The 18,313-nt window shown below is 44.5% G+C and overlaps 1 protein-coding gene across 1 annotated transcript in view; it reads right to left on the minus strand.

Annotated features, from left to right (window-relative positions):
* Positions 1-18,313, minus strand: part of LOC120026080 (neurofascin-like) — a 54,096-nt gene that overhangs the window by 17,577 nt on the left and 18,206 nt on the right. Inside the window, exons 15-20 of the mRNA XM_038970877.1 lie at positions 15,609-15,679; positions 15,244-15,466; positions 14,986-15,101; positions 14,573-14,783; positions 14,241-14,363; positions 10,091-10,264 (exon numbers count right to left, since the gene is read on the minus strand). Coding sequence (XP_038826805.1) covers positions 10,091-10,264; positions 14,241-14,363; positions 14,573-14,783; positions 14,986-15,101; positions 15,244-15,466; positions 15,609-15,679 — 918 coding nt within the window. The remainder of the gene's footprint in view (positions 1-10,090; positions 10,265-14,240; positions 14,364-14,572; positions 14,784-14,985; positions 15,102-15,243; positions 15,467-15,608; positions 15,680-18,313) is intronic.

Here is an 18,313-nt window from a genome sequence, read left to right on the forward strand (position 1 = left end):
ACTTTGAAGAATCTCAAAAATAACATACATTTTGATTTGTTTGAAACTTCTTTGGTTACTACATAATTCCATATGTGTGATTTCATAGCTTTGATGTCTTCACTATTATTCTACAATGTAGAAATGAATGAGTAGGTGTGTCCAAACTTTTGACTGGTACTGTATATATATATATGTACCAATAAAGTATTTATCTTAATTTCCCCAAACCTTGAAAATAACAGTTGAAAATATAAAGTCTATTTTGCATTTCAAATTTAATCAGAATATACACTACAATTATGTGTTGGGTCAATTTGTTGATATGAACACAAAACCTAGGTATTTTAACAGAAATAAGCTCAAATATTGAAAGCAACCAAAGACACTGTAGAGTATTATGATCTGAAATCGGTCTAAAATATAATTCTAGAACATTGAAATAAGCCAAACACAGTACGCTACTGATTGAAAAACACATCTGTAACAAAATGCAGACTTAAATATACCCCGACAATGACATGAATAGTTTATAATTACTAACCAACCAAGTGTGAAATTAGCTAAGTGAATTTGCTCAGAACAAAACGAAGATATGAGAAAAGTAAAGTATATGTCCAAGTTATAGACCCATTGTATGTATTAGCTTTCATTCATTACATTGCATTGGATTATTCTTACCACATCGAATACTCTCCTACGGCAAGTCAAGACATCACAAACAGTTAAATCGCTGATTCACGGCAGATATTTCCAGAAGTTCAGAACAGACAACTGAACGGAGACAAAGCAGTCACTTTACAATGCGTTTGAGTATTTGATTGATGGACGGGGAATTCATGGCAACACTTCAATACCAGCTCATGGAGCTATTTCAACTCCTAGCCTTCTTTCACTTGGCTGGAGCACCACAGTGTTCTGACCCAACATACCTCATTGTTAGGAAACTGGGCCATCCATGTGGTCCCTGTAGCATGGGTGTTGTCATGTCTCTGCATTAGCCTGCTATAGTCTCCTAGACTGGGCTGATGCAGACACAGACTGGCCCCCAGGCTATCTGACCTGACCTGATCCGGGCCATGTACCATCCCTCCTCAACTGGGCAGGTGGAGTCTCAACTGGGCAGGTGGAGTCTCACCTGCGCTGGTCTCAAAGGTGACAACATTGCTGGAGATGCTGTGGTATTCGTTGGAGTACACCCTCAGGTGGTACTTGGCCCCTTCGATCAGTCCCGCCAGCTTAATGGGCGGCTGGTTCACAGGTACGCTTGACATACTGCCGTTGCCTTGGAGACACAAGAGAGGGCCAATCACACTCTGTTGTGGGGGCGTGGCCGGGCTACCGTGGTAACGACGCAAAGTGGAAGGGTACGACGCAGTGATACTACATGGGCAGGACTGATTTTTCCCCCTATGAGATGGTGGGCCAGTGGAGTGAATTGAGACTGACCCAATGCAACACACACACACCCTCTTACCTCCACTTATTGACAACCTCGTTGAGATTATTAGCTACATCTGTAAACCGATGTCTCGAATACGGATACATTTATATCTAATGGAATTTATAGAGACTGAAAGTGAATAGAAGAGCCGCAGCTCGGGGTTCCATGGCTTTTTCAGGATTCTTTTTGGTAAATTTTCTTCTCAGTGAGAGTGAAACCACATTTCTCACCTGGGGGATAATTCTCCTGAGAAAGCTAATCTAAAAAGGGGACATTTTCAGTTGGCGAGAGAGAAAAGAGTGTAAACCTAGGAAGCAGGTGTTCCTTCAGGCTACTATAATAATGTGGACATCAAAGTTTTACTAAACTCCCAGCTGAATTGCCAGCAGTAAATTGTATTACCCTGACTAGTGGAATTTAAATTCACCATTATGGAACACTCCGTATTGTGAAATAGAGCAGGAGGGTAGAAAAGCACGGTGTCACAATTACCCATAGCCCTCCACTCATCTCAATGGAAGAAACACCAATGGTGGAAAGGAACGCAGCATCTTTCCAAAGGTCATGACAACACCAAGCTGTGGGGGCATGGGTCAGTGATCGCACGCAAACTGGTGACTTCATGCACCATGCTATGACATGACCTTTGACCCCATGAAAGGGTGAGACGAGATCATCATACAGCAATCAGCCAAAACCATTCCAAAGCTTGGTACATCCAATGCAGCCTCTGAAGCAACTAAACAAAACTGTAGAAAACTCAATTCAATCTTGACTAGGCCACAAAAAGACCTGAAGCCCTATGAAAATCAATAACTTGGAAGAATGTCTGACTAATATAAAAACAGACTGCATTCCTTACATCAGTTAAAACATGAAGCTAAATCTACAAGTTGAATGTCTGAAAAATATATTTGCTATTTGACTCAGTGTACAGATGTAGGATCTTAATTTGAGCCAGTTTGCTACAGCATGAAAATAATCCTACACTACAGGAAATGTGAATTATAATTCATGGACATTTTTTGTAGGGGTAGATACATTTTTCGTTAGGGCAACTCAAGTAATTTTAAAGTGAAAATTACAAACTTTAGAAGACGTTTGCATTTCCTGTTGTGCAGGAAAATTCTCAGCAACAAGAGTGATCAAATTAAGATCCTACATCTGTACAGCCTTGAGTCCAAAACATAGAAAGACAAAAGCAAACAGCTTGTAGCCCTCCCTTCCCAATCTTTTTAACCTTCCCAATGCCCTTGGCTTGCGTTGTGAAAGCATCTCCTTGCCTTCCCACCCGATAACATTAGCCGTACTACAGCATGTAGACCAAGCCTGTAATCTAGATCTGGCATAGAATACACACCACTGACTACAGCTAGTCATCATCACAGTGATAGGCCTGCCGGGGAAATTACGCGTGTGTGTGGTCATAAAGACATCATGCGTCCCCCCCCCCCCCCCCCCCCCGCCCCCCCCCCCCCCCCCCACTGACTCTAATGTTAAACAGCCAATGGAAAAGCCAAGCCTGACAACCAAACATACAGCCAGACAGACAGCCAGATGATGCAGGAGCCCGATACTGGGTAGTAGCTATGAAGGTTGCACACTGCACAGTTTGGGGAGTTAAAACATCATGATACACTATGGACATGAACTATACAAAGCCACATTTCCAAAGAGAGAGATGGAAAGAGAGCAGTAGAGATAGGGAGAAAGTGGGGTATATTGTGTGTTACAAGTACAGTATGTCATTGATACAGTTTGGGAAAATAGAAATGTGTGCACACGCTCGGCTTGTTTGAATATCACCTAACATTTCCTCCTCTGCAATCAGAATCATTTAACACATATACATATACTGCTATCACTGTGCTATAAGCCATCAGTATTGTAGGTAGCATATCAAGTTTTGGGGAATGTTATTTTGAGTCTTTTTTTAAGGAATGTTGTTCATTAAACAGTATATTTCCACCCAGTAAAATAACACATTCTCTCTCTCTCCCTCTCTCTCTTTCTTTCTGAAATTAACTTCTGTTTCAACTGGCAACAGAGAACCTACATGGGCACAATAAAATACAAATTTAACATAGCCTTTAGTAGGGATTTTTGAAAAAACAAAACCTCAAAAACCTGCAATCAAAGTGCAATAGAAACCAGAGGTGCTATACAATAACACATTAATTATTCAAATGGCAATGCCACAGAATATATTATACATTTCACCCACATCTACAGCTATGGGATGCTAGACAGATTCTAATCTGACTTCTATAGGTAACTGAACTCCGCTCTGCCGAGGCAAAATTAAATGAGAGCTGAGAGTTTCTTCTCAGAAATTGCCTTTCTGTGGAGATGAATAGAGATGAGAATGTTGCCTTACTCGCCTCTGAATAAAAGCCTTGCTTCTCCACAAGAGTGAAGGGCTGTCATGAATTGGACTGGATTTTTTAACACCATTTGGTGTATTTTCCTGCCCCAAGAATGCCTCACCGTTCCCTTCAGAAAGCCCAGTGGGTTCTCTGCAGAGATACACTGTCTGAAGATGAACTTTACTGTTGACATTTCTGCCCAGGATGGATTTTGAACTGTAGCTGTTTGATATGATCACACTTGGGTCAAATACATATGTCAAATCCTTTCAAATACTTGAGCTGGGCTTGATTCAGTTCCCCCTTTGCAATGGAAGCAATGAAATAGTCCCTAAATTGCAAACGCCAAGATTTATCAAGTGCACATATGTATTTGACCCATTTCTGAATATTACTGTCCCCAATAAGACCTAGGCTGAGGATCTTAAACTCTGGGTCTTTTCTTATTGTCCAGCCTCAGCTCTGACACAAACTCTGGTTCTTTTCTTACAGTCTAGCCTCAGCCTTGACACAAACTCTGGGTGTGGATCTTACTGTCCAGTGTGAACTCTAGCTGGAACTCGCTGCTGCCGGCCGGGAAGTTGTGGTTCCAGCTGACGTTAGCGTAGTTACTGTTAGGCTCCACCGTCAGGTTCCAGATCACCCTCCCAGGAGCCATGCCTACTAGAGGGCAGGGCGGGGTCAGGGGCGTGGCAAGGTGGAGCAGAGAGGGGTGTGTTACAACACCACACACGCAGGGTTGTAATCACACAATGGTTTTAGGGTTAGAGTTAGGGTTGCCCTATAAACAGTGGACTGGACCAATGTTATGTTTGAACACTTTTAATGTGTCAACATTGACGTCAACACTTTTGGTGGTGTCCACTCCACAGTTAATGTATTAACACTGATGGAGGTGTCTTGAATTGTAATGGAGGTGCCCAGTAGTTAAGGTATCCACTGCACTGGGCAGAGTTATAACGGCCCACAAACACCCTCTAACTGTTAATATTACATGTTGGATTCTCACAGCCCGACCGAACAGTGTTGAGTTAATGGTTACGTTCCAATACATTAAAGTGACTTAATTTCATGTATCCTGTCTCCAAGGAGACATGACAAGGTAATGAAGTGGTATACTGGAATGCAGCCAGTTCCTCCAAATGCTTCCTTTCTGGTCAGGAGGGAGTAGCCAATAAAAATGCTTCAAAAGCTTATTAATGAATCCCTTGAATCTTGGGCAAGATATCAAAATAACACAATACACCTTTAAAAGTGCATCCATTGTAAATCTATTTAATCTATGCCATAGATGCCATAGAAGAAAACAACTGAACTAAAGGTCAACTAAAGGAAACAGTAGGCCTATTGTATGTACCCAACACATTCGTACGTGCTTGCTTGGTGATGGTAACCAGCACAGGAGTGGTAGCAGTAGTCACAGCAGTAGTGGTAGTAGTAGTAGTAGTAGTAGTAGTAGTGGTAGGGGGAGTAGTAGTTGAGGTAATAATGGTTGTAGTAGCAGCGGTAGTAGTGGGAGGAGGTGGAGGGAAAGTTGTAGACACGGACACATCTGTAGGCTCGACTACAGGGCAAGGGAAGAGAGCACATGGTTAAAGACAAAAGCAGGAAAATCACAGCTAAACACATTTACCAATAGAGACACAGAGAGAAAGTCAATGAACCAATGAGCAGAAAGGTGCTATGGAATTTCCCAGAACCAGCACTGTTGCGGAAATAAGGAAAAGGCAACTCTTTAATTAGCCAAAAGAGGTCAACAGAAATCTAATATTTATAGATTTTTTTATTTTAGGCATTAGAAGTTAAGATAATAAAATATGTTACATGTGTGGGTAAATGCAACAGATATCCAGGATTAAAATAGGATTGGGTATTCTTAAATCATTTAATTCATCCACACATCCCACATTGAGGGCCATAAAGTAGAATATCAGTGCCCCCAAGTGGCCAAATGCTGCTATGACTATCAATCCATCCCAATCCTTTCCCAAACCAACACAGGGCAGGTCTATTGGTTGTGTTTTTTTTTAAATTGAATAAACAGGAAGTTATGGGAAATTCATACTTAGATACACTGCTATTACAAAGGAGACTTGCTTTCTTCTTACGTCATTTTGAGCAGAATCATCACATTATCTACGGTGAACATACAGGGGCCTATGCAGGCCATCATTTGTAGGACCTACAGTATGTAGGACCTTCTTCGTAGGACCTTATTACTCTTCCTTTTACCTTGCAGTTGATGAACATCTCCATTTGGAGGATCCCACTAGAGAGCAGTTGAACTCATATCCTTGTTGAACTGCACCCCTCCATCCCCCCCCCCCCCCCCCTCATGCATACTCCCCCAAGTCAGCCATGACACACAGCATGCCAGAGAGAGCCAATCTTGAGAGAAGAAGAAGAGGAAGAGGCAAAGGCGGCGGCGAACTTGAACACATCAGTGCAAGCAGGTGCTCAAGAACCGCTGTTACCCAGGTAACACTAAAAAGCCAGCCAGAGATCACATTGGCCGCAAGCCATGTCAATCAAAAAGCTGTGCCAATCCCAGGCTGTTTCAGCCAAAAGGCATAAACCAGAAGCATTGCCCTTCAGAGGGGTTGAACCCCAAGCTCAGTGATCTCTTACCTCTGACTTCACCTTATACAGGGATCAGGGAGAAGAGGGGCAATGCTCACCAGCCAAGACATAAACACACATGGATGAGATGGATGCGTGACACTCTGAAAGCTGAAGCGCAAGCAGCAGTGAGCGAGCAAGCAAGTAAATGAGCAGCAGAGGACGTTTGATGATGGAGAATCATTCAAGCGAGAGCAGTGTAAGCTTGAAATCACCACCCATCCCCACCCCGGAGACGTGCTCCCATCTCAACATACAAACGACAAAGGTAAGCAAGCCTCCCCCATCCTGCCCCCCCCCCCCCCCCCCCCCCCAAACCCTCCAGTGCATTCCACGTAATGAGGGTCAACCCCTTTGCCGACTCAGTCAGTACACAAGATCCAAGGCTTGTGACGGACAGGTAATTGTCATGATTCAAGTTGCAAGGTGCGCTATCAGGGATTGGAGCTGGGTGACAGGTCAAAGTTCAGACCTCAGAAATGGCAGGAAGTTGATACCGACTACAAGTTGATACCGACTACGCTACAGGTGATCCTGACCTGGACTACAGTACAGCCGAATTACACACTTCTTGGATATAACGGGATTTGCAACTGTTATACACGTGCTATAAGAGTTATAAAAGTGGCTCAAATAGAACTAAAGGTTGAAGCAGAGACTATAATGTTAGTTGTTTCTACACTCATTCCTTTAAGGTGTGCATAAGAGAGTTATACGTGTATAATACTGTAGGTTTTAATGTCAAATATGAACCTGAGAGTTCTGTGGGTTTGTTCAATCCCTGAAAGCACAGAGTGAAGCACAGATACAGTACACTGAAAGATACAGATATAGACAGAGAGACAGACATGACAGACAAGATAGACAGACATACAGTTATACAGCTGGCAAAGAGGAAGCCAGTGTTTGGTAGAGTGCAGTTCAGTCCATTACAAATAACTTTCTGGTTACAGTCCAAATCTCTCTATTTAAGCTCTCTGTAAAATGTTCAGATGACAATGCCAGTCCTGAATATGGCTGCTCACTTGCTAATTGTTCTATTAATTCAATCTAGAATCTACTGACTTAAATATCTAATAGTAATTAATGTATACTTGATTTGACGAGAACTCATACACATTCAAAATGAGTTTTCCTCAGGGTTTTACCCTTGACAGACCTCAAAGTTACCCCTCATTTGTTTTGTTTGTTAGCTACGGCGTAAGATTTGTTAACCTCTATGGGTAGTTTCTCTCTAGGATAGAAGGTGTCTGGGTCTGTACCATTGTCATCAGTAGGGGGTGGTAGAAACCCATGATATGATGACGAGGCAAAGTGGTAAGGAAACGTAAAGATGACATGGTCATTAATTTGAACTGGACACCACTGCTGGAAAATGGACTGAGACAGAGTCGGAGAAGAATTATAGAAAATATACAGACAGACAAGCAGACAGACAAACGGGCTATGCATTTCCCATCACCTACACCCGAGTGGTCAGTACCTGAGCTGAAAAAGTATTCTGTTAACACCCATGGAGAGAGACACACAGAGAGGAGGTTGAGAGGGAGGGGGAGAGGGGAAAGGGAGGGGGAGACAGGTAAGAGGGAGGAGGAGAGGTGAAAGGGAGGGGAGACCGGTGAGAGGGAGGGGGAGACAGATGGAGACAGGCGGGAGGGAGGTGATGATGGGCGAGAGGGAGGTGGAGACAGGCGAGAAGGAGACAGGCGAGAGGGAGGTGGAGACAAGCAAGAGGGAGGTGAAGACAGGCAAGAGGGAGGTGAAGACAGGCGAGAAGGAGACAGGCGAGAGGGAGGTGGAGACAAGCAAGAGGGAGGTGAAGACAGGCAAGAGGGAGGTGGAGACAGGCGAGAAGGAAACAGGCGAGAGGGAGGTGGAGACAAGCGAGAGGGAGGTGGAGACAAGCGAGAGGGAGATGGAGACAAGCGAGAGGGAGGTGGAGACAGGTAAGAGGGAGGTGGAGACAGGCGAGAAGAAGGTGGAGACAAGCGAGAGGGAAGTGGAGACAAGTGAGAGGGAGGTGGAAACAGGCAAGAGAGAGGTGGAGACAGGCGAGAGGGAGGTGGAAACAGGCGAGAGGGAAGTGGAGACAGGCGAGAGGGAGGGATGATGTGAGAGGGAGGTGGAGACAAGCGAGAGGGAGGTGGAGACAAGCGAGAGGGAGGTGGAGACAAGCGAGAGGGAGGTGGAGACAGGCGAGAGGGAGGGGGAGACAGGCGAGAGGGAGGGGGAGACAGGCGAGAGGGAGGGGGAGACAGGCGAGAGGGAGGGGGAGACAGGTGAGAGGGAGGGGGAGACAGGCGAGAGGGAGGGGGAGACAGGCGAGAGGGAGGTGGAGACAAGCGATGGGGAGTTGGAGACAGGCGAGAGGGAGGTGGAGACAGGCGAGAGGGAGGTGGAGATAGGCGAGAGGGAGGGGTGAGGTGAGAGGGAGGGGGAGACAGACAGACAGAAGAGGGTGAGGCAGGTGAGAGACAGCAAGTGGAGGGAAAACAAGAGTGAGAATCTGAGAGGCGGAGACAGAAAGACAGCGTTAAAAGACACTACAGAAGATCAACCACAGGAGAGGAAGAGAGACAAAGGGAGAGAAACGAGGAGAGAAAGAGAACATTCTGACAAAAGAGCACAACGACAGACAGGAGACATGCCAAGAAGGAGAACACTGGGTGATTCTGCATTTATCGCTACTAACACCAGTGTGTGTGTGTGTGTGTGTGTGTGTGTGTGTGTGTGTGTGTGTGTGTGTGTGTGTGTGTGTGTGTGTGTGTGTGTGTGTGTGTGTGTGCACCCGTGCTCATCGTGACCCATTGACCACTACTGCACACACTGTGTGCGAGTGTGAATGTGTTACATATGTTGAATGGGTGTGCCAGTGTCACAAAGACTTATGTGTTTGCTGCCGAGCTGCAGTAGGCTGGAGTCACTGAGCTTTACAAGCCTTTTCTGTTGGCCTCACTTGACACACTCTACCGTGTCAACTAGCTGCACAGACACAGTAACAAACATCTAACCCAGTTTCCACACATAACTAAGACTTAAAATACCAACTTATTTTCTTTTTTTTAGCACACATTTCTGTGTCTACATAGTGTAGATGGTTTAACTTTTTCATTCAGTCTTTGTGAAATGTGTCATCCTAAACAGTGAATTAATAAAAATCTGTGTAGATGTGTTCTGGTTATCTGTTTTATGTCTTCTCAACAATAACCTGTTAATCCTACATTACCCAGCGTACCACATTACTGAAGAATTAAAACGAACACGTGCCCCAGGAAAGACTTGACCATGCAAGCTGGTGACATACTGCATATCAAAAAACTGCCTTACACAACTTACCTGAAGTAACCAAAACCGTGTTTGTGTGTAACAGCGTAAAAAGTCAGAGTTGACTGTGTGTGTGTGTGTGTGTGTGTGTGTGTGTGTGTGTGTGTGTGTGTGTGTGTGTGTGTGTGTGTGTGTGTGTGTGTGTGTGTGTGTGTGTGTGCGTGCGTGCGTGTGTGCGAGGGTGTGTAAGAATGGTATTGAGTAAGAGAAGTTTGTTTGTATGAGTAAGGATTTATGTGTGTATGTGTGTGTAAGTGTGTGTGTGTGTGCGCATGAGCATGAGCATGTGTGTATGTGTGTATGAGTAAGGATTGAGGTGTGTGTGTGTGTTTGTGCTGTGTAGGCAGTGTGGACTTACCCTCATTGGTGAAGTGTGGAGACTCTTCAGCGTAGACCTCCCCTGCTCCCACCTGTGTGAGGGCCGCCAGGTAGAACTTATAGCGGATGGCTCGTTCGGGTAGGCGGAGCGTGTACGCTGTCACGTTAGGTAGGAAACTCTTCATCTGCATAAGGCCGACACGCGACCCGTTCACTACAAGAACACACACAGTCAGTCAGCTGGTCAGGTAACAGTCATGCTGCTACTGTAAAAACAATGAACTGTCTATCATCGCGACGTTCATATCTACATACCATTATCTCTTGTCATAAGGTTATCTCTAATATGCTCTTGGAATTGTATATGATTATACAACAGTTGGGTCTAATCCTGAATGCTGATTGGTTAAAAGCGCATTCTAGCCGGTGTCTATTCCACAAGTTACCACAGGCTAAATCTATGACGATAAAATGCTTATTCACTCTGTTCCATCTGACTGCGCAATCCACTGTCTCATCAGCCCAGCTATACAATTTATAAACTTGATCTCGACTATAAAAATCACCTAGACATTATCTCCCATTTCTTTTAGACTAACACTTAGTTTTCAACAGCGGAGATTTGTGTAAACCGTGATTGTCTCTCCGACATTTGCAACATTGTTTCAATCTTCAAATTCGATCTCCAACTGTCCCATAGTAATGAACGTGTAGGGGTCGGGAGTCGGGACGAGAGAGAGAGAGAGGCAGTCAGCGTTTCTTAGCCAGTCGAAATCATGAATCACCTGGATACATACAAAGAAACTGAAAAAAGGTCTCACTAAAGTGCAGCTAGTGTTTGGAAGCCGGTGTTTGGAAGCCGGTGTTTGGAAGCCGGTGTTTGTGGGATACGGTGCCAGTAGATCCCCCAAACACCGGCTTCTCAGGCATTATTATAACAAAAATACTAAATGATTTAACTTTTATTTAACTAGGCAAGTCAGTTAAGAACAACTTCTTTTTTACAATGATGGCCGACAGGACCATTATCACTTATTTCACATCAAATCGTATTTGTCACATGTGCCGAATACAACAGGTATAGACAGACCTTACAGTGAAATGCTTACTTACAAGCCCTTAACCAACAATAGAGATTAAGAAAAAATAAGCGTTAAGTCAAAAATAGATAATATAAAAAATGTAAATAATTAAAGAGCAGCAGTAAAATAACAGACGCGAGGCTATACGGAGTCAGTGTGCAGGGGCACCGGTTAGTCGAGGTAATTGAGGTAATATGTACATGTGGGTAGAGTTAAAGTGACTATGCATAGATAATAAACAGAGTAGCAGCAGCATAAACGGGGGGGCAATGCAAATAGTCTGGGTATTCATTTTGATTAGCTGTTCAGGAGACTTATGGCTTTGTCGTGCCCTCTTCACGGCTGTGTTGGTGTGTTTGGACCATGATAGTTTGTTGGTGATGTGGACACCAAGGAAGTTGAAGCTCTCAACCTGCTCCACTACAGCCCCGAACGATGAGAATGGGGGTGTGCTCAGTACTCCTTTTCCTGTAGTCCACAATCATCTCCTTTGTCTTGATCACGTTGAGGGACAGGTTGTTATCCTGGCACCACACGACCTCCTCCCTATAGGCTGTCTCACCGTTGTCAGTGATCAGGCCTACCATTGTTGTGTCGTCAGCAAACTTAATGATGGTGTTGGAGTTGTGCCTGGGCATGCAGTCATGAATGAACAGGGAGCACAGGAGTGGACTGAGCACGCACCCGAGGGGCCACCGTGTTGAGGATCAGTGTGGCGTATGTGTTGCTACCTACCCTTACCACCTGGGGCAGACTGTCAGGAAGTCCAGGATCCAGTTGCAGAGGGAGGTGTTTAGTCCCAGGTTCCTTAGCTTAGTGATGAGCTTTGAGGGTACTATGGTGATAAACGCTGAGCTGTTGTCAATGAATAGCATTCTCATATAGGTGTTCCTTTTGTCCAGGTGGGAAAGGGCAGTGTGAAGTGCAATAGAGATGGCACCATCTGTGGATCTGTTTGGGCGGTATGCAAATTGGAGTGGGTCTAGGGTTTCTCGGATAATGGTGTTGATGTGAGCCATGACCAGCCATTCAAAGCACATCATGGCTACAGATGTGAGTGCTACAGGTCGGTAGTCATTTAGGCAGGTTACCTTAGTGTTCTTGGGCACAGGGACTATGGTGGTCTGCTTGAAACATGTAGGTATTACAGACTCAGTCAGGGAGAGGTTGAAAATGTCAGTGAAGACACTTGCCAGTTGGCCAGTGCATGATCGGAGTACAAGTCCTGGTAATACGTCTGGCCCTGCGGCCTTATGAATGTTGACCTGTTTAAAGGTCTTACATCGGCTACGGAGAGCGTGATCACACAGTCGTCCAGAACAGCTGATGCTCTCATGCATGCTTCAGTGTTGCTTTCCTCGAAGCGAGCATAGAAGTAATTTAGCTCATCTTTTAGGCTCGTGTCACTGGGCAGCTCGCGGCTGTGCTTCCCTTTGCAGTCTGTAATAGTTTGCAAACCCTGCCACATCCGACGATCGTCGGAGTCGGTGTAGTATGATTAAATCATAGTCCTGTATTGCAGCTTTGCCTGTTTGATGATCCGTCGGAGGGCATAGAGGGATTTCTTATAAGCTTCCAGGTTAGAGTTCCGCTCCTTGAAAGCGGCAGCTCTACCCTTTAGCTCAGTGCGGATGTTGCCTGTAATCCATGGCTTCTGGTTGGGGTATGTACGTACAGTCACAGTGGGGACGACTTCATCAATATACTTATTGACGAAGCCAGTGACTGATGTGGTGTACTCCTCAATGCCATTGGAAGAATCCCGGAACATATCCCAGTCTGTGCTAGCAAAACAGTTCTGTAGCATAGCATCTGCGTCATCTGACCACTTCTTTATTGACCGAGTCACTGGGGTTTCCTGCTTAAATTTTTGCTTGTAAGCATGAATCAGGAAGATATAATTATGGTCAGATTTGCCAAATGGATGGCGAGGGAGAGCTTTGTATGCGTCTCTGTGTGTGGATTAAAGGTGGTCTAGAGTTTTATTTCCCTCTGGTTGCACATTTAACATGCTGTTAGAAATTAGGTAAACGGATTTAAGTTTCCCTGCAAAAGTCCCCGGCCACTAGGAGCGCCGCCTCTGGATGAGCGTTTTGCTGTTCGCTTATGGCCATATACAGCTCATTGAGTGTGGTCTTAGTGCCAGCATCGGTTTGTTGAGGTAAATAGACAGTTACGAAGAATATAGATTAAAACTATCTTGGTAAATAGTGTGGTCTACAGCTTATCATGAGATACTCTACCTTAGGCGAGCAAAACCTCGAGACTCCCTTACTATTAGATTTTGTGCTCCAGCTGTTGTTTACAAATATACACAGACCGTTACCCCTTGTCTTACCGGAGGCGGCTGTTCTATCTTGCCGGTGCAGTGTAAAACCCGCCAGCTGTATTTTATCCATTTGTCGTTCAGCCACGACACAGTGAAACATAAGATTTACAGTTTTTAATGTCCCGTTGGTAGGATATTCGTGATCGTAGGTCGTCTATTTTGTTATCCAATGATTGTACGTTAGCTAATAGTGCTGATGGTAGAGGCAGATTTCCCACTCGCCTTCAGATCCTTACAAGGCACCCCGACATACATTCCCGATATCTGCGTCTCCTCCTCATGCGAAGCACAGGGTTTTGGGCATTGTCGGGCATTTGAAATAAATCCTTTGCGCCCGACTCGTTAAAGAAAAAAACGATTCTTCCATGACGATGTGAGTAATCACTGTCCTGATATCTAGAAGCACTTTTCGGTCATACGAGACGGTGGTAGAAACATCATGTACAAAAACGTTACAAATAACGCGAAGAAACACACACAATAGCACAATTGGTTAGGAGACTGTCAAATGGCAGACATCTTCTCCGGCGCCATTATCTAGAGGAATTAGAAAGACCTTTCCGACCTTCTACCCAAAGTTCTTGTGCAGTGTATAATGCTGAACTGATAACGTGTCTGTCGTTTGACTGTGTAACTAACCAATCAGAAGTGCTCACCTTTCTGGTACTTGACTGGGTAGCCAATCAGAAGAGCTCACCTCTCTGTCTTTTGAGTGGGTATCCATTCAGAAGAGCTCACCTCTCTGTCTTTTGAGTGTGTATCCAATCAGAAGGGCTCACCTGTCTGGTAGTTGAGTTTGTATCCAATCAGAATGCCGTTAGGCTCCAGGGGTTTGTCCCACTCCAGGTTGATAACATCTGTACTCCTCTGGATGATCTTAAAGAACTTAGGAGTTTCTGGCACTGCACACACAGGAGAGAGAGGGAAAGAGAGGGGGAAGGGTAGAAATGAAGAGAGATGGAGGATGTTAGAATGACAGAGGGAGAGAGTGGGAGAGAGAAAGAGGGAGAGAGTTGGTAGGTGTAGGAGAGAGAGTGAGTTACAGTGTAAAAATAATTTGTCCAATGAACTGTATGATAGTTGGAGTTGTCCTTCTCTCTCCCTGTCTCACCTCCTTCCTTGGTACTGAACTCCACATGTTTGCAAGGCGGTCCCTCGTAGCGATTGTTGGCGACCACCATGTATATGCGGTAGGTACTGTATGGCTGTAGGTCTGTCAGTATACCAGTAGGCTGGGCCACGGTACTGTAGAACCCTTTAGTCCTCTTCTCTTTATTCACACGCAGACCCTTCACCATGCTGCTCTCACGCCAGTAGTACACCTGAGAGAGACGGCCCACACACATTGTCATCACAGGGTGGTAGAAACACATGGTGTGTCTGTGTGTTTGTCTGTCTGTCTGTCTGTGCCCACGTGTGCCGTGTGTGTGTGTGTGTGTGTGTGTGTGTGTGTGTGTGTGTGTGTGTGTGTGTGTGTGTGTGTGTGTGTGTGTGTGTGTGTGTGCAGTGGGCTCCAGTTCTCACTCTGTACTCCTTGAATTCTCCCAATACAGTGCTGGGATCTACCGGGGTCCAGTGGACATTGACCTTGGTGCTGTCAATCTTAGACACTCGCAGGTCAGCGGGAGGGGCTGTTGGCTCTGGAAGAAGACACAGGTAGGAGATCATCAGCATGACGTGAGAGAAAGAAGAGAGAGAAGAGAGCAAACATTTGCTAGTTCCAAAAAGATGATAGTAAAGAAACTTTGCTTCACGTGTATGTAGGTTTGTGTGGGTACGTACTGTCCTCCCCAGAGTATCCTATGATGATGTTGGACTCGCGTCCCAGTCCAAAGTCATTCACAGCCTGCAGTTTGATCTCATAGGGTACGTAGGTCTCTGTGTCGTGGACAATGTGCTTCGCCCCCACTGTAGTCACATTACTCCATTCCTCCCCCGTATCCTTCCGTCGCCACCACACTGAGTAGCGCAGGTTAGGGCCGTTTCGCTCTGTGTCCAACAAGGGCTGGAAAGCACAAAAAGACACACACATTAGTCTAGTTTTTACTGGCTGAAACAACCTTGCCATTGAGGGTATCATGGCTCCTCATGAAGGGTAAAGGGCGAAACCATGACATCAGTCCCTGCTATGACCCTCTTTTTCTCACCTCCCAGCTGATCTCCATGTTGTTCTTCTTGGTGCCCCAGCCTTTCAGGCCACTAGGGATAGCATCAGGAGCTGAAACACACAGGGACACAGAGGACAAACGTAATCTCTCTGGCTAAAAGACACTACCGTCAAAAGTTTTAGAACACCTACTCAATCAAGGGTTTTTCTTAATTTTTAACTATGAAATACCACATATGGAATATTGTAGTAACCAAAAAAGTGTTAAACAAATTCAATTCTATTCTGTATTTGAGATTCTTCAAATAGCCACCCTTTGCCTTGATGACAGCTTTGCACACTCTTGGTATTCTCTCAACCAGCTTCACCTGGAATGCTTTTCCAACAGTCTTGAAGGAGTTCCCACATATGGTGAGCACTTGTTGGCTGCTTTTCCTTCACTCTGCGGCCCAACTCATCCCAAACCATCTCAATTTGGTTGAGGTTGTGGATTGTGGAGGCCAGGTAATCTGATGCAGCACTCCATCACTCTCCTTCTTAGTCAAATAGCCCTTACACAGTCTGGAGGTGTGTTGGGTCATTGTCCTGTTGAAAAACAAATTATAGTCCCACTAAGCACAAACCAGATGGGATGGCGTATCGCTGCAGAATGCCTTGAATCCTAAATAAATCCCAGACAGTGTCACCAGCAAAGCACTCCCACACCATAACACATCCTCCTCCATGCTTCACGGTGGGAACCACACATGCGGACATCATCCGTTCACCCACACCGCGTCTCTCAAAGACATGGCGGTTCGAACCAAAAATCTCAAATTTGGACTCATCAGACCAAAGGACAAGTTTTCACCGGTCTAATGTCAATTGCTCGTGTATTTCTTGCCCCAAGCAAGTATCTTCTTCTTATTGGTGTCCTTTAGTAGTGGTTTCTTTGCAGCAATTTGACCATGAAAGCCTGACTCACACAGTCTCCTCTGAACAGTTGATGTTGAGATGTGTCTGTTACTTGAACTCGGTGACACATTTATTTGGGCTGCAATTTCTGAGGCTGTTAACTCTAATGAATTTATCCTCTGCAGCAGAGGTAACTATGGGTCTTCCATTCCTGTGGCGGTCCTCATGAGAGCCAGTTTCATCATAGCGCTTCAAGTTCTTGAAATGTTCCGTATTGACTGATGTTCATGTCTTAAAGTAATGATGGACTGTCATTTCTCTTTGCTCATTTGAGCTGTTCTTGCCATAATATGGACTTGGTCTTTTACAAAATAGGGCTATACTTCTGTATACCCTCCTACCCTGTCACAACACAACAGATTGGCTAAAATGCATTAACTTCTTATGGCTGGGGGCAGTATTGAGTAGCTTGGATGAATAAGGTACCCAGAGTAAACTGCCTGCTACTCAGGCTCAGAGGCTAAGATATGCATATTATTAGTAGATTTGGATAGAAATCACTCTGACGTTTCTAAAACTGTTTGAATGATGTCTGTGAGTATAACAGAACTCATATGGCAGGCAAAAACCTGAGAAAAAAATCCAACTAGGAAGTGGGAAATCTGATGTTTGTAGGTTTGCCTAACCAATATACAGTGTCTATGGGGTCATATTGCACTTCCTAAGGCTTCCACTAGATGTCAACAGTCTTTAGAACCTTGTTTGATGCTTCTACTGTGAAGGAGGGGGGAATGAGAGCTGATTGAGTCTGGGGTCTGGCAGAGTGCCACGAGCTCACTCAGGCGCGCCCCCGTGAGAGGTAGCTGCGTTCCTTTTCGTTTCTAAAGACAAAGGAATTCTCCGGTTGAAACATTATTGAAGATTTATGTTAAAAACATTCTAAAGATTGATTCTATACATCGAACTCTAATGGAATTAGCGTCGTGAATTTGGATTTTTGAACTAAACGCGCAAACAAAAAGGAGCTATTTGGACATAAATTATGGACTTTATAGAACAAAACAAACATTTATTGTGGAATTGGGATTTCTGGGAGTGCATTCTGATGAAGATCATCAAAGGTAAGTGAATATTTCTAATGCTATTTCAGATTTCTGTTGACTCCACAACATGGCGGGTACCTGTATGGCTTGTTTTTGTGTCTGAGCGCCGTACTCAGATTATTGCATGGTGTGTTTTTGCTGTAAAAAAATTTTGAAATCGGACACAGCGGTTGCATTAAGGAGAAGTTTATCTAAAGTTCCATGTATAACACTTTTATCAATGTTTATTATGAGTATTTCTGTAAATTGATGTGGCTCTCTGCAAAATCACCGGATGTTTTGGAGGCAAAACATTACTGAACATAACGTGCCAATGTAAACGAAGATTTTTGGATATAAATATGAACTTTATCGAACAAAACATACATGTATTGTGTAACATGAAGTCCTATGAGTGTCATCTGATGAAGATCATCAAAGGTTAGTGATTAATTTTATCTCTATTTCTGCTTTTTGTGACTCCTCTCTTTGGCTGGAAAAATGGCTGTGTTTATCTGTGACTAGGTACTGAACTAACATAAACAGATGGTGTGCTTTCGTCGTAAAGCCTTTTTGAAATTGGAAACTGTGGTGGGATTAACAACAAGTTTATCTTTAAAATGGTGTGAAATACTTGTATGTTTGAGGAATTTTAATTATGAGATTTCTGTTGTTTGAATTTGGCGCCCTGCACTTTCACTGTCTGTTGTCAAGTCGATCCCGTTAACGGGATCTCAGCCATAAGAAGTTTTAAGAAGGAAAGAAAATC

Source organism: Salvelinus namaycush, chromosome 2, assembly GCF_016432855.1.
Source record: "Salvelinus namaycush isolate Seneca chromosome 2, SaNama_1.0, whole genome shotgun sequence".
Taxonomy (NCBI): Eukaryota; Metazoa; Chordata; class Actinopteri; order Salmoniformes; family Salmonidae; genus Salvelinus; species Salvelinus namaycush.